The following is a 12893-nucleotide window of genomic DNA, read 5'->3' on the forward strand; positions in this document are numbered from 1 at the left end:
AATAAATCCTCACGCTCGTTTAAGGAGGCTACCCTTTTCTTTCCTTCACTGTTTATGTACTTTTCTAGGGCGTCACCTCGAATATCAGCTGCCGTTTGCCAATCCTTCTCCAATGGTTCAGTGTTAATTCCTCAAACTGCCTCAAGATACGCGTCATCACGGCCATTGAGTGCTGCAGAAAGGCCGGCAGTGATGTTTAAAAAGGCAGTCAAAGATCACTCGGCTACAAATGCTAGGCCGCTTCAATCAACTCTTCCAAATGCTAATGGGAATGCTGCGATCAAACCACCTACACAATCTATTGGCGTGAAACGGAAGATCGAGATAACGGGCACGAAATCCAACCTAGGGTCTCTCCACAATGCCGTGTATTTTGACGAGAACGATTTCGATGATGATGACGATTTAGACTTTGAATCACCCGATCCCTTTATACCTCCAGCGAAGATTGAAAAAAACAGCCTCGAGGAACAGGATTCATTCAGGACTGCGAAATCACATCTTACACTATCCCAGACTGAATCGCTATCGGCCATTCCGATTTCCAAGAATGACCACAGTACAGACATCAAGTACCCTGACCTTCCGCCTGTCCCACCGGATGATGACCCTGCACCGTCTAGCAGCATACAACTGCCCTGGTCATCATCACCCCCCACTCATTTTCAAAAGCCCGCTGCCCCTCGAACCGTCCCGTGGCGGAAACAGCAAGAGAGCAATGTTATTGTAATAGACGATGATCCGAAACCAAAGACGCCCGCGCGTCCATCCTCGGCGGCTCCATGGAATAAAACTGCGAGTGCAATTAAAGAGGAGCAGAAGGAACTTCGCAAACAAAACAAGAAAGCGCAAGCTGAGAAAATACACACCAGCGCCAAGCAACATACGCCTCGTACACAAGTTGCCCCTATATTTCTAAGCGATGAGCAGCGCCATGTCTTGAAGGCTGTTGTTGAAAAAGGAAAGAGTATCTTTTTTACGGGTTCGGCAGGAACTGGTAAATCAGTCCTCATGAGAGAGATCATCAAGAAGCTGCGGGATAAGTACAGAAAGGAACCGGACCGCATTGCAGTCACTGCTTCCACTGGACTTGCTGCGTGTAATATTGAGGGTGTTACACTGCACAGTTTCGCGGGGATTGGCTTGGGAAAAGAGCCTGTACCTGAACTGGTAAAAAAGGTAACGTTCCTTATTGTAGTTTGCTACATACATTTCTCTAACAGCCTACAGATCAAGAAAAATCAAAAAGCCCGGAATCGCTGGCTGCGCACGAAAGTTCTGGTAATTGATGAGGTGTCTATGGTCGATGGAGATCTGTTCGATAAGCTCGAGGAAATTGCCCGACAAATAAGGAACAACGGCCGGCCTTTCGGGGGCATCCAACTTGTTGTCACTGGTGACTTCTTCCAATTGCCTCCGGTTCCAGAGGGTCAAAATCGAGAGGCGAAGTTTTCATTTTCTGCAGCCAGCTGGAATACTGCAATACAACACACGATCTTGTTGACTCACGTTTTCCGTCAGCGTGACCCCGAGTTTGCCGACATGCTGAATGAGATGCGCCTGGGGAACCTGAGCTCGCGGACAGTACAGGCTTTCAGGGAACTCTCTCGGCCGCTAGATTTTCACGATTCCCTGGAAGCTACCGAGCTGTATGCATTCTATCCCCCGTTTCTATCTATGTCTAACATTGTTCTCCAGGTTTCCCACACGCTATGAAGTAGAGAATGCAAATGCCGCTAGAATGAAACGCTTGTCAGGTGAAATGATGACGTTCAATGCAGTAGATTCCGGAAGTATCACGGATGCTCAATTTCGTGAAAAACTGCTCTCCAATTGCATGGCCCCTCCTACAATTCATTTGAAGAAAGGCTCACAAGTTATGCTCATTAAAAATATGGAGGAGACCCTCGTGAACGGGTCGATTGGTCGGGTGGTCGCCTTTATGGATGAAGCTACGTTTGATTTCTATGTGGAGAATGAGAACGACTTTACGGGCGACAAATTAGACGACGGTGATGAGGAAAGGATGGCACGTTCTCGCAAGAAACTGAAAGGCATGACTCACAAGGATGGGGGTGTTGTCGTCACTAGAAAGTGGCCCCTGGTGTGTTTCATCCAACCAGACGGGACGGAAAGGCATCTTCTTTGCCAGCCGGAAACCTGGAAGATCGAGTTGCCAAATGGCGAAGTACAAGCCCAGCGGCAGCAAGTGCCCTTGATCCTTGCATGGGCCCTGTCCATTCACAAGGCCCAGGGTCAGACATTACCAAGAGTCAAGGTGGATCTTGGTAAGGTCTTTGAGAAAGGACAAGCCTACGTTGCTTTAAGTCGAGCTACATCTAAATCCGGACTTCAAGTGCTTCGGTTTGATCCGCGCAAAGTCATGGTACATCCGAAGGTCATCGACTTTTATCAAAATCTCGTCCACGTCAGTGACTTGATCAAGTCGAAACCGGTCAAAGCACCGCGGGCGATAGGAGGCGGTGCAGGTGACGACTTCGAGCAGGACTATATGGACGAGCTTATCGCCCAAGCCGAGGGACGATAGGCCCGTGCTTTTTTTATTACCATTATCAAGCCTATTTTCTTCTATTGACTGGCTCACCATTTCTCTACTTGCAAATAATGATATCCATGGCGCGGTGACTTGCGGTTTTTCTTCAAAGGATACTACACTATAGAGTGTTGTCAATATAGTGCTTTGCTCAACCCAACGCCTCTACGGCGACTGGGACCGTATACTGAGCAACATATATAAAGTCACATGAGAAGATATCCTCTTTCGTTTATGGTGGTGGTGCTTAGACCCCTCCTATAATACAGAACTAAAACAACAAATCCCATCCAGAACCACGCACCCAAACATTACGTCTTATACGGAAATATCCCAATGGCTAAACTCAATGTCTCGACTTCAACCGATTCTGCGACCCAGTCCCTCCCTTTTCCTGATTTGGGTTGGTCGGACCAGGCTTATTTGCCCTCCGCGCAGCAGCAATATTTGGCTCATCGGCCAGCATGTGGACATTCTCATTCTCGTTCTCGCACTCGTGAACGGCGTTCTCGTAGTCGTCGATGGGGGCGTCGTCGTCCACGATGCTGTGGGCTTTCTTGGGCTGCAGAGGTGGTGAGGAAATGGGACCCTTGGGCATTTTGGCTGATGTTGTGAAGATTCGCGTTTATCGAATACGGGGGTTGTTGCTATCGAGAATTGGAGGTTTCGGCCTGTGTGAAGCGGTTTTCCTCGCTCTTAGCATCGGTGCAGTGATACCACCATGACCTCCGTACGTAGGTTCGGGATGTCATGGTCAATAAATGGCTGAGGTAGTCTAGACTACATTCTATGAGCAGGGAGTGTATACAAAGTACAACAATGAGAAAGCTAACAATATCCTGTCTGGATTTTGGCTTCACGATGTCCTTTGTATAGTGGAGTTTAGTCGAGTTTATACTTTCCATATCTCACATAGCTGGCCTTTGGAATACCATCACATTCAATATTCATGGGACAGCCGCTAAAAGACCCGCCTGAACCACCACGAAATAGTCAAATAAGTTCGTGAAGATGAGTAGAACGCGTTTCGAATTTCAAGATGACTGGTATCTTCTCCCAATCCTCCTCTGTGTCAATTCACGCCCTATCGTCCTCCAAATAAGTCCAATACGGAATCCCTTCTTGACCGTTAATCCCCTTTACAGCAATAACCTTGTCCTCTCCCGGTACAACATCAAAACCATTGTCACTAAACCAAAGCCCCGGCCTCTCTTCAAACACAAGTCCCTTGGTCGGCTTTGCAGCTGTAACTCTAATCGTAGACTCGGAGGCGAGGTATTCCACCTTCACGCCTCGGTCTCTCAAATCAAGGTATTTGAGTGGTTGTGGCCAATCTATGTCTTGGCTTATGATTTTACCTTTGGCGAGTAGCTTTGCGGATATAACAATTGGCTGGATGGTTGGGTCTTGAGTATAATCTATGGTATCGCTAAGGACGTCGGTTGACCCATTCGGACGGATTTGGATATCATCAAAGGAGGAACGAGGCTTAATATCTTCCCCAGTGGCAATTGATACATATCGTACTTCAACAGAGACGGACACGGGCTCCACTATACTACTGGAAACCCAGACATCGAAACGCGAGGAGCTAGGTGGTCGAGCGTGTCCGGAGACCCATTCGTGGTATGTACGCGAGACGCCAATTGCGAGGGACTGGGATGCCCGTGCAATGGCATAAAACGCAGGCTTCTTGATAAGGAAGTAGTCGACAACAGCCCAGGAGATGGTCGGCCAGCAATCATTTAGTTGCCATACGAGAATGCCACCGCAGCGACGGTTCTGGGCGTGGTCCCATTCACGGCGCCAGCTTTTGTACGCGAAGGCCATGGTTTCAGATTGGGTGAGTTGGGAGAGGTGGAGGTATGACTACCAGTGTTAGCTTTCTTCGTTCAATAACAGCTGGTTCAGAATAGTGGGCTCGTTGTACCTTGAAGTCTTCTTTGACCTTGAAGTTTTGCAGGATATAAGACCCCAGTCGGCGTTCGTGGTCCCGAGCTTTATTACGGAAGTCCATTGTCAGTGACTGATGGTATTTCTCCGCAGGTTTATCGATGAAGGCATCGATTGTGTGCATATGGGGGTATGCTTCCATGCCGAATTCGCTGATGAATCGACCACCCATCGAGGGGAGGTTCTGGTATGGCTGCATAGTTCCGTGCCAGACTGTAATAGTCAGTAAATTTGCAGGAAACATGTAACGAATGCAGGAACGGCGTACCATCCCACTGGTGGATATCCCCAATTGTCGGGTCAGTCGTATGCTTTCCACCTCCCCATGGACTGCTTGGATGGTAGGGAAGCCCCGGGCATTCTTCTTCTACTACCTTTGGCAGGAGGTATTCATAGATATATCGGGCAGGGAAAGAAGATTTCAGCCATGACTCAGGGTTCTTGTCATTATCGTAGTCGTACGTTAAATTGTATGTTTGCTGGATCTGGTAGTCTTCGTTGTTCCCAGCGTATATGATGATGGAGGGATGGTGACGGAGGAGTCTCATGTTGGCTCGAGCTTCATCCTCGACTGATGCAAGATACTCGGGGTATGTAGGGTATGAGGCGCAGGCAAAAAGGAAGTCCTGCCATACCATGATCCCGAGCTCGTCGCATGTTTCGTAGAATATCTCTGGCTCAAAGATGCCTCCTCCCCAGATGCTACCAGCTCATCAGAGACCAATTTACTTAGATAGAGCGTGAATAACATACCGGACCATGTTCTGGTTCCCCTCGACCATCAGTTTCAACCAGTCCTGATATTTTACCTCTGTCAATCGAGGCAAGAAGCTCTCTCCAGGAATCCAGCACGATCCACTCGCGAAGATATCAATGTTGTTCACGCGGAAGTAAAACGACTGGCCATGGTCATCTTTATCCTGCACCAGCTCAACACGACGGAATCCGACCTTCTTCGATACTTCATGCACTATGGTATCTCCCTTGGACAGCTCCGCGTGCAGCTCATATCTCTTTTGTTGCCCATACCCATGGGGATGCCACAAAGCAGGCTTGTCAAGCTTGAATTTCACCTCCCCCATTCCACTCTCCCCAACTGTAGTCTCAGAGCTGAAGACAATCTCCTCGTGCGCTCTCAATTGGAACTGAATCCGTTCCGCGCTCCTCCCTGCAGTCCGGACATGGAGCGTCCCAGAACAGGATCCCAGATCCTCAGAAACAACGCTCTGCATCCACAAGTCTTCAATCTTATCAGCATAAGTCTCCAGCCGGATAGGTCGCCATGGCCCAGAAGTAATCAGAATTGGACCCCAGTCCCATCCCCAGTGATATGCAGCCTTCCGGGCCCCAAGACGCCCTACCTCGGTCTGATGCGCGATATACCTATGCTCGGGGTGGCTGTTCACCACTTCACGGCCTCTTCGAATGGGAGATTCAAACAGGATCTCTAGTATGTTCTGGTTCGATTCAGTCTCTGACCAGATTACAACGTCCGTCACGTCAACCTGATACGGGATGAACATATTATCAGATTCAAGGATCACAGTGTCGTTCAGTCTAACTGTCGCAAACGTGTCCAGGCCCTCAAAGAGAAGACTGCATCTCTTTCCTTGAGAGTGCTTCTCCGGAGTTGAAAAGGTAGTCCGGTAGATCCAGTCCCGATGACCGACCCATTCGAACTCCTGCTCATTGAGGCCCACGAAGGGATCTGGTATGATCTCGTTGTCGAGGAGGTCTTGGTGGACAACTGTGGGGACTTTGGATACCGGGAGCACTGGTCCATCTTCTGCGTCCCTGAATGTCCAGCCTCGCTCTAGGGCTATGGATTGGAATGATTCTGACATGTTTGAGGCGCGTACTGTATTGCAAGAGCCCGCCAGGCATGGGCAATGGTCTTTTTTAAGCACCCTGCATCATGCATTGTGCCAGATGCTCACCACGTCATTTTATTGAGGGGGTACTCGGACTATGAGCCCAGCCTACTCCAATCTGCAGTCGACGGGGAGACTCCCCGGTCATGGAGAATAGAGTCGACCGTGAAACGCCGTAATAATTAAGCTTGTCGGGAAATGAAAACGCTTTATAATCTACTTGGATATTTATACTTGGGGGCAAATGCTCCGTTGAATTGTAGCCACTGTGTTATTAACCCCTGTAACTCAAATTTCTTCCCTAGATCGACACTCCCATACTATTCGTATCAGTTTGGCTCTTCCCCGCATGATATTCTTTTTATCATCGTCTTGTTTGGTTCACTAATATCCAGTCTCTGACGGCACAGTGTACTGCTAGAAGTAGCCTCCTAGAAATCATGGATCTTTGATCTTGTAGTGGTAAAGTCAAGGAACCATTATGCTTCGATAGCAACGCATTCAGTCGAGGATCTGTGAGAGCATTCATGCCTCCAATAGACCCAGCGGCTTTAACAACCATTTCTCCTAGTTGTTTGACGGACTCGGTGCATATACGGCGGAAGGGCTGAAAATGCTGGTCCATCGAACTAGACGCCTTCAGACTGGCATTGGGCCACAATATTGATGACCTCCGTGAACGCCAACCTCAGTCCCATTTTGACGACCAGCAAGCCAGATTGAAATGAAAGTCGTGTAGCATTTCTAATCCCAAGAACTGAAATCACCAAATCCGCCTCCCTTGAACTTCTTCCGCGCCGGCTCTGGCGCTGGCTCGTCGTCCACAAATTCCACAATCTCGTCCTCATCCTGGCCGGCCCTCTCAGTCAAGGCTGCTTTGAGATACTTCCCGACCCCAGCGGAACCCTCGTCCTTAGCCGCTCCAGGCCCGCGCACTCGCTTTCCAGTCCAAGTGACCTGGTCGTCTTCCGCGCGACGGCTATTTTGTTCTTCGTCTTCGGCGGTCTTGCCTTCACCCTTTTCTGCAGATTGTTCTATCTGCTTCTGCTTCAAAAATTCTTCAAATGGATCCACGAAAATTGTAACGTCGATGATACGGACGTCAGGTGTTGGCTTGTTAGTTGTCGCATTGACGGGGTGAGCCTCGAGTTTGTTGAGTGTCGGTGATGAAGGCGTTGGGTCGTCAATCACATGGCCGAAAATTGTGTGCTTGAGGTTCAAATGAGGCAGAGCACGATAGGCGATGAAGCTGGGAATGTTAGTAAATATCTTCAGTCTACTGATAGTAGCCGAACTTACAATTGACTGCTGTTCGTGTTCTTCCCCTTGTTTGCCATACTGAGTGTGCCCCTGGAATCATGTTTAAGAGGGCCCTCAAACTCGTCGTTGAAGTATTTTCCCCAGACACTCTCGCCGCCCCGTCCAGTACCCGTGGGGTCACCTCCCTGGATCATGAATCCCTTGATATTGCGGTGGAAAGTCACATCCTTGTAGTAACCTTTCTTCGCCAATTTGATAAAGTTCCAGACTGCCTTAGGTGCATATTCCGTGTGTAATTCCAGATTGACGTCGCCAGACGTAGTTGATATCCGAGCGTATCCCTTCTGCTTCACCCGACCTCTCTTCAACATGTAATCTTCATCCGACAACAGTGCTAACTCGGCCGACGTGTGAGGCGTCATTCCTGTGCTAGTAAACGACGCAGCCGCCAGTCCAGTCGTGTATTTTGCGGCATTGTAGGGTACAGGCTTCCCACTTTGGTTGGACGCGGTTTTCTGTAAGGACTTTGCCGGAGCACCGGTTTTCGCCAGCGCCGCACTCGCGGCTGTAGTCCCAGAGCGCTGGGCTCTTTCTTCCCGAGCCTTAGCCACTGCCTCCCTTGCCTTTAAGATCTTCGCAGAACTTCCCAGCGCATTCGCATTCACATTCCGAGCCGGATCTTCCCTCTCTCGCAATTGCTCATCAGATAGCCCAGTCTCCCCTTCCTTGATATAATTGAAGGAGCTCAAGTTCCTAGACTCAATATTCTGCGGATCCTGCAATGTAATTATATCCTTCCGGCTAAATTCCTCATCTGTCATAAGATCCCGCCACATCTTCCCCTTAATATTCAACCGCTCAACCGTATCCCACGCATACACATTCCCGGTATTCCGCAATGCGACAACATGAGTGTTATCCGTAAGAACCTTGTACGTGACGGGATCAATATATTCATCGGCATCGTTCTTCGCGATCGTCAACTTAATCAGATCCGAGCCCTTGAGCGGCGTTCCGTCGACGGGGTTCGTTCCGTGCTTTTTAATCCAGGGTAGGATGTTTGTGAGGTCGAAAATCGTGCCGGACTGCGTACAGACGGGGTGCTCAAAGGGTTGCAGCGACAGCGAGCAGAATTTGAATGGTAGGCGCCTGAAAGACGCTCCGTCAGCTCCAAGTCTAGCCCTGCCAACGCCAGCGCCAGCGCTGGCTGAATATGCTTCGTCCGAGGCCCATTCCGAATGTGTGATCTATGAATATCATCGCGATCAGTGGAAATCTTCTTCAACGATAAGGGACGAAAACCGGGGAATTCATCGTACGTAGAGCTTATCAGTGCCTGGAGGAGAGTCGCGTTAGATTCTGGATCATAAACAGGGTGTGATTATACTGACCTTTGCCCATTTTGACGACAATTATACTGTGAGCCGGACAGGGTCTTTCTTTGTCGGGGTCGCGAACCTTGAAATGATGTAGTTTTCGAAGACAGAAGCTAACCTTTTTTAAGTTAGATTGTACCTACGGGATGTAATGTCTGCCTTAGGCACGCATGAGCTGCAATATGAGATCCGACAACCTTATGAAATTAAATAAACTGTGTAGTGGACAGGAAGTTGATATTGGTACCTATTTATGTGTGAGTGAGGTATGGTATACCTAAGATAAAGCTATACAGTTCCTGATCAAGAGATAGACTATTTGCAACGCTAAAGATAAAATCACGGTTGTGTTCCAGTTTTCTCTACCAGAACGCCTCAATGCCTTATTCGTTCTACTTATAATCGTTATATTGTTGTTCAAAGCCAATCGCCTTTCAAACAACGGAGGGTTGGAATCGTAGAGATACAATCCATCGGTTTCCGAAATCAATACCATGTCGTCGACGAGTGCCAAACTTTCGCCAGGCTATCTGAGGAATTCCAATGTCCGCAACAGAGAGGTTCCAAGAAGATCCTTCTCCAGCTAGCAGAGCATTGACTAGCCCAGTCTTCGGCGCTCCAAGACAGACAATCGATTTCGAATCGACACGCAGTTGCCCACTCTCGACAAACGTCACTTCTCCTGTAGATTCCGAAAGTTAGATAAATTGTTCACAATTGATAGATAACGAGATGCTTACCAGTAGTAGCGGATATGCCGGAAGGGACATCAACAGATAACGTATCAAGTTCGCTGCGATTAACCCAAGAAATCATCTGGAACGCAGTCGCTTGGTCATCCGTTCGCAAGTCGTTGAAGGTGAGATGAATACCAAATAGTGCGTCCAAAATCAAATCAGGTTCGAATTCAGAAGTTGAGAGTCTTGGAGAGAGTTCTTCCCATTTCAGGAAGCGGCCGCCCATCTTCTTGAAGATCTCAACCTGCTTACGGCAGCTCTCAAGCAATTCGACTTCTTGCTCGATTCCTAGCATACACACCGTTACACGGTGACCACGATTCCGCAGATGGCGAGCAGAAGAAATGGCCCTTGCTCCAGTCCTATGGTTTCCAACGAGAGCCAAGATGGTAGGTGCAGCTGCATCGCTATTTAGAAGGCCGACAGCGGCCTCCGCAATACTCCTTCCAGCATTTTCAGTGATCATATCCTCGGTCAGGCCCACTTCGCCAATCGCTAGCTGCTCAACTTCGAGAATTTGTAGAGGGCTGACAGTCGGACAGCTTCGGTTCGTAGTCGCAAGTCGTAATGTGGCGTTCGACACGCTAGGCCCGGTAATTGGCGACGCTGAAACGTGTGATTTTGTAGGAAGCGGGCTATTTGTTCGAGAGCCGCTCAACTGATGGCGCCCGACGGTATTGATCTGTGCTGGAATCAGCGGTTGTCCAAGGATTCCGCTTCCTTTCCGTGACGCTCGGCCACGCACCGACAGCCTTGATACGTCGCGTCCAGAAAAGGTCCCGCTGCTGAGTTTCGCATCGCTCGGTTCATGGTCGGTGGCTCCATTATCACTCTCCTCCTCCGGACTATCGTCGAGAACATTTTCCGTCCAGTGTAAGTTACGGCCTCCGTTGGTTCCGGGCTTTGGAACCCTTTTGTTGAAGCTAACAAGTCGTGCTTCATCGGCAGTTGTGTCATCGTTCCTGATCTCCTCAAACACCCGTCTCTTGTCGAATTTGGAAAGATTACTTGCGAAATCAAATTCGCCCAGTTCCTGGATATCTGTTGCCTCCTCAGTTGCCCATCCATTTGTTTCTTCCGTATAGCCTTTGGTTTTCTTCTTCCGCCGTTTATTATTGAGTGCCCCTCTCTCCTTATACGGCTGCGGGGAGTTCATCATGCTTGGGCTAGAAGGTTCGACAAAAGCTGTCTGGCGCCACCCCTTGGTCTTTGGGTTCGTATTAAGGGCCCCATTGTGCTCATTATAGACATTCTGCGCCTTCTGTTTTCCTCCGCGACGACCACGAACCGTACCATGACGACTAGCGGCATGAATCGGGGGCTCTTCAGCCGCGTGGAGAGAGGGGCCCTGTAGCTCCTTCTCCGGCTCCACTTGCGGAGTTGGAATACTGCTCACATTCAGCTCTAGGTTACTGAACGGCTCGTTGAGGGTAGCTGGTGTTGCGTGGGATATGTGGTGAGATGCGCTCTGCGGCGCAGGATATTGTCGGGCGGCAGGGCCATCTATCAAGTTCGATTGAAGTTGCGCGCTCGAATGAACCTCATTCGAAGGTTTTGAGAAACTTAGAATCGCCGGGTCCACAAACTGTTGCTGTGTTTGGTTTCTCGATATCGGGGGCGCCACATTCCTGGTTACTTGCGGTGTAGTCGCGGCTTGCGCTCCAGGTCTATCGGATGGTTTCAAGGACAGATCTGCAATATCTGGGGCTTCGATGGAATACGCCGGGACTGGGTAACCGATCCATGACAAAGAAACTAAATGGTCACCTCGTTAGAATTGTACAGAATGCAATACGCCAAAAAAAAAAAAAAAATAGCAACAGACATACCATTTTGAAGCATCAAGCGTTGACCGATGACATCCGCAACCACCCCCTGGACAGTAGCGCCTGGGGGTGCGCGAAGGGTCACCAGCACATTGTAGCCGATGAATTCAGAGGCCATGGTTGCGAGCTCTTCTAGACTGAGATATCAAGCCGGCGGCCGGGAAGAGCCCATAATAAGGAGTCAGAGAAATTTTATTCAGAAGGAACGTAAAAAAAAGCTGATAATAACGCTGCGCTCGGGATAGTGATGCCAACGGAAGTTGTCAACCCTTCCGTGGGCTCCTCCTCAAAGCTCTGGCTACAACGTCACGTGGGGTGGTATTTATCCTTATCGATAAACGCTGCATGGTTGTTGCTCGAGAGGTTCTCCTCTGACGTTGGTTGTAATTCAAACTTTGCGAGTATAAAACGTTCAACTGGACCATTTTGTCTCGCCTGTTTACGAGTAGTGGCCGTATGATTCCTAATATCCGACTTGGTCATTTGGCCAAAAAAAAAAAGGAAATGAAAAATGAACACTAATGAATATGTGTTGGACACCCGCAAAGTATATATTTTTGCGCTGAACAATAGTTTAAGCCACCATCGAACAGCCTCAATTGACGAAAATAAATGATGTCGTGAATATAAACCCGATTATAACTTCCAGGAACGGTACTACGCACTCAATTATTCGGTAGTTCACCGACATATTAATTCAAGGATGGAGTCCGATACTCGCCAGCAGTTGATCGCTCTTGCCATGCTGGGCAGAGGCTTCCTTCTGTTCTAGGAAGCTAGATAATGTTAGTCATCCCGTACGTCATCAGTCACGTGTGAGAATGGTCCTTGCTTTGCCTGATTAGGCATCGGCTTGCATACCCCAGTCCAGGCCTCGAATATGTGGGAGCATGCCCCTGGTGGAAGACTGTAGCCTCCCATCATGTAGGTCTAGGCACCGACAGAGGGTCGTATTTACAAGGTAGTTAGGTTGGGCTATGCAGATATCTGGCCGGGAAGAGACCCATCATTACCCACGCTATGCCTAATGCAACTGATGCCCCCATTGCTCTGACGCCATCCCCCATGCCACGTTGGGGCGAATTCCTAACCGAGTTGTATGAGGGGATGGATCGGGCAAGACGTTAGGTAGCTGTCATCGAAATCTGGCAGAAACCCCATAGTTCGATCGTGTATCAAAAGTCCTCCCTAAACCCTGGCCTTCAACGACCAGCGACAAGAAATTCGACAGTTGGGGTGCTCCACCCGTTCATGGTCACGTTTATCCTTAAGTCCGACTCTGCCGGTGATGATTGGAAGTCCGCTGGCATCCATTT

The 12893-nt window shown here is 49.1% G+C and overlaps 3 protein-coding genes across 3 annotated transcripts; all 3 read right to left on the bottom strand.

Moving 5' to 3' along the window:
• Nucleotides 1-2900: 2900 nt before the first annotated feature.
• On the bottom strand, nucleotides 2901-3152 carry ASPVEDRAFT_122429 (uncharacterized protein; the record flags this gene model as incomplete). The annotated part of the gene is made up of 1 exon (XM_040805983.1): nucleotides 2901-3152. One exon carries the CDS (start codon nucleotides 3150-3152, stop codon nucleotides 2901-2903), a length of 252 nt encoding a protein of 83 aa, XP_040661686.1.
• A 479-nt stretch (nucleotides 3153-3631) lies between these two features.
• On the bottom strand, nucleotides 3632-6351 carry ASPVEDRAFT_22955 (beta-mannosidase; the record flags this gene model as incomplete). The annotated part of the gene is made up of 4 exons (XM_040809511.1): nucleotides 3632-4423; nucleotides 4485-4720; nucleotides 4776-5209; nucleotides 5261-6351. 4 exons carry the CDS (start codon nucleotides 6349-6351, stop codon nucleotides 3632-3634), a joined length of 2553 nt encoding a protein of 850 aa, XP_040661687.1.
• A 771-nt stretch (nucleotides 6352-7122) lies between these two features.
• On the bottom strand, nucleotides 7123-11695 carry ASPVEDRAFT_48211 (uncharacterized protein; the record flags this gene model as incomplete). The annotated part of the gene is made up of 5 exons (XM_040813966.1): nucleotides 7123-7627; nucleotides 7678-8885; nucleotides 9458-9696; nucleotides 9755-11506; nucleotides 11581-11695. The coding sequence occupies 5 exons, from the start codon at nucleotides 11693-11695 to the stop codon at nucleotides 7123-7125; spliced, it is 3819 nt and encodes a 1272-aa protein (XP_040661688.1).
• Between the last annotated feature and the right edge of the window lie 1198 nt (nucleotides 11696-12893).

Source organism: Aspergillus versicolor, assembly GCF_001890125.1.
Source record: "Aspergillus versicolor CBS 583.65 unplaced genomic scaffold ASPVEscaffold_1, whole genome shotgun sequence".
Classification (NCBI taxonomy): domain Eukaryota; kingdom Fungi; phylum Ascomycota; class Eurotiomycetes; order Eurotiales; family Aspergillaceae; genus Aspergillus; species Aspergillus versicolor.